The following is a 3,229-nucleotide window of genomic DNA, read 5'->3' on the forward strand; positions in this document are numbered from 1 at the left end:
CCCCCCTCTCCTCTCTCTCTCTCTCTCTCTCTCTCTCTCTCTCTCTCTCTCTCTCTCTCTGTCCCTCTCCCTTTCTTTCTAGAACAATAAAAACCTTTATTACTAGGAGGGATCTCAGGCCCACACAATATGAAATGATCAAACACACGTGGTACTTTGATCAGACCAACTCAGCAGATATACATATGGGGTGGGAGCCTTTCCCACTGGGCGAGAGCAAGGAACTCATGTTAAACCTCTGGGGCAGTGTGAAGCTCAAAGACGATTAAGTAGTACTTGGAATTTTAGGCTTGCAGAACAACAAGAGAATAGCCGGGTGTTGTGGGGCATGCATGTAGCTGGAAGGTGGCGTCGGGATCTCCGAGTTTGCGACCCGCCTGGGTTACGTAGTGAGGTTGTCGGAGAAAGCATCCCCTCCCCCACAAAGAAACCGCCAGCAGACAGGGACTGCGGTGGGTGTGGCAGACTGAGCCCTCGGGCCCTAACTGAGTGTCACTCCTCAGGTCAACAGGAGGGTTTGTGAACTGGACGTGCTGGGGCCAGACAGTGATGAGCGGCGCAAGGCGTGCTTGGAGATCCGCAGCTCCCTCCGGCGCCGGCTCTGTTTATAGAATTGACAGTCAGGCTACTTCCGCTCCATCCTCCTTCCGCACTCTGTCAGCGTTGCAGCACCTTGGGCGTGGGAGCTCAGAAGCGTGCAATAAATACCTGTTCACGGTCGTTGTGCCCCGGGAAATGTACACTTTCTCTGAAATAAGTGAGATAAAGTACCTGGCACTAGATAGAGGAACAGCTGTGCTCTTGGGGACCAGAGGTTGGATTGGGGTTTGTGCCTCGCGTCCGGGACTATAGAACCTAACAGGGCTGGTCGGATATGCTGGGAGCGGCCTAAGGAGAAGAGTCCTGGGAAGGACCAGCTCAGGGATCGCAATTCTTCCCTGCCGAGTCCGCGGTGCGTGCGTTCCTCAGTCTCCACCTGACTCGGGGCACCGAGGTGCGGGGGAGGCGAGCCAAGTCCGGTCGCAGACTGTAAGAGACCATTGCGGATACACCAGTGACGTGATGGCGCAAGCGCATGGGCTGTCCCTGATCCTGAGTTGAGGGCCAGCAAGTGGAGGAGGAGATCAGAAAGACGAGCCTCTCAGATCCGGAGGGACTTAATGCTGGCGGACTGCCCAGAAAGGTTCATACTGATTCAAACTTGAGGCTCCCAAGCAGCTCTCACTAAATAGTTTAGCCGAAGGGGCGGGGCCTTCTTCCAGTTAAGTAAGCATGCGCAGTAGGCTCTTGAGAATGCCTTATACAGAGAGCGAAGGAACCGGCAGTTGTAGGGCCGCGTGGCCTAATGGATAAGGCGTCTGATTCCGGATCAGAAGATTGGGGGTTCGAGTCCCTTCGTGGTCGCTGCAAGTGTACGATTTTTGCAAACCCTAATTTAAGAATTTCCCATTCTCGGATTTGCTTTCTTTTCACCCCACGGCTCGGAGGAGGCTCGGATGACTCCCGGTTTCCAGCGTGCTTGTGATCAACAGGTGAAGCTAGTTTAAACCAGACTATGAGCAGTTCGAATTAGCGCCAGGGAAAGGAAAACAAAAAACGCCAGATTGGGCAGTTTGCCGCAGAGTGGGAGCTGTCCAAGAGGAAGCTTGGATTAAAAAATTCAGTAGGCAGCTACGATGAGAAACCCTGTCTCCAAAAACCAAACAACTTGACTAGATTATCCGGTTGATTGCACAATGTGGTGGATGCAGGTGATGGCACTGAACAGGACGTCAATTAAAGCAGTAAATTTGGTTTATGTATATGTCCACAGCTCTAAAATTCGCGAAACAATCAAATAGATTAGGTTTCTTACGATGCGAAGGTGTCCAGTCCAGGAAATCCCACCCTGCATTTGGGAGGTGGAGGCAGGAGAGTTAAAGGCCAGTCTTGTTTCAACAACAACAAGCCGTCTCCTTACAGGTCCAGTGTAAGGACCTGTAAAAATATAAATTTTTAAATAGCAAGAATATGTCCACGATTGAGTTGACATTTCTCCTGGGGTGTGTGTGTAGGGGTGTCTCCATTCAAGGGATTCGGTGTAATCGGAAACGTCTTTCATCCCCGCAACTCCCACGAGAGCCACATGAGGCGAGGGCCAGGATCCAGCTCAGGTGGCACAGAGCTGTGCGGAGTCATTTGCTCTTTAATGTTATAGTGGTTTAGTAAGGCTTGTAAATATAAATTAGATTAGTAGTTACACCCCCCCCACACACGAGATAAAAGAGAGTCAAAAGAACATGAAGGTAAATGTAACTGGGCTGGAACGCAACTTCAGATTGATTGATTGATTGATTGATTGATTGATTTTGAGGATGAGGGTATCGAGTAAAATATATAGGTCAGCTGTATACTCAAAAAAAGTGAAGATCTGTCCCTATCAAGTAGCATTTGGTCGAAGAGACAGAGGAAGAGGACCAAAAAGGCCGAGCACTGTGCACTCTCTCTGAACAGGGAATCGGCACCGCAAAACATAAAATAGCGTGCCAGCTCCTGTATCCTGCACCGCAAACACGTTTTCCCTACCCGCCGTCACGGTTCAAAGGGCTCACTCAATATTTGAATCTTGGACACCTTGCACACAGATAGACGTAATACCCACTTTAGACCAATGGGCTAAGATAAAACCAGTGATATAGTTTTCAGTTTCTTCTTCAAAGTGCGGCCCCTTTTAGGTCCCGGGGTGCTCAGGGGCCTTAACTTAATCAGAGTTAGAATGGACGCGAAAATCGGACAAAAGAACAGCGATTTGTGAAAAAATAGCACACACAGCAAAGGGACACGGAAACTACGAAGAGAAACAAACTAGTGGAGGATTCATATTTCATCCCTCTCGTCAGCCCCGGTGGCCTAATGGATAAGGCATTGGCCTCCTAAGCCAGGGATTGTGGGTTCGAGTCCCACCCGGGGTAAGAAGGCTGTGTTTTAGATACCTGGAAAACAAATGTTAAAGTATTCACAGACTTAAAAAATCAGGAGGATTTTTGACACACTTTTAAAGTTAGAGGTAGTTGTTTTTAAATGAAAGCAAGCTAACAGTTTACAAAATAAGTGATTTCGTTTGAACTTTTTTTTTTTTTTTTTTCCCGAGATAGGGTTTCTCTGTGTAGCCCTGGCTGCCCTGTTAACTCTTTCTGTAGACCAAACTGGCCTGGAACTCAGATTCACCTGCCTCTGCTTCCCCAGAGCT

General features: G+C 48.9%; 1 protein-coding gene and 2 non-coding genes across 3 annotated transcripts in view; all 3 read left to right on the forward strand.

Moving 5' to 3' along the window:
• The window catches only part of LOC101981533 (putative caspase-16), a gene marked incomplete at its 5' end in the record, with an annotated part of 3,024 nt that extends 2,189 nt beyond the window's left edge, over window positions 1-835 (forward strand). The window contains one exon of the mRNA XM_026780666.1: window positions 504-835. Coding sequence (XP_026636467.1) covers window positions 504-611 — 108 coding nt within the window. The remainder of the gene's footprint in view (window positions 1-503) is intronic.
• Window positions 836-1,331: 496 nt separating this feature from the next.
• Window positions 1,332-1,404, forward strand: Trnar-ccg. Its single transcript has one exon. It is a non-coding gene; the product is annotated as a tRNA-Arg (tRNA).
• A 1,474-nt stretch (window positions 1,405-2,878) lies between these two features.
• Trnar-ccu lies at window positions 2,879-2,951 on the forward strand. Its single transcript has one exon. It is a non-coding gene; the product is annotated as a tRNA-Arg (tRNA).
• The last annotated feature ends 278 nt before the right edge of the window (window positions 2,952-3,229 follow it).

Source organism: Microtus ochrogaster, chromosome 7, assembly GCF_000317375.1.
Source record: "Microtus ochrogaster isolate Prairie Vole_2 chromosome 7, MicOch1.0, whole genome shotgun sequence".
NCBI classification, from domain to species: Eukaryota; Metazoa; Chordata; class Mammalia; order Rodentia; family Cricetidae; genus Microtus; species Microtus ochrogaster.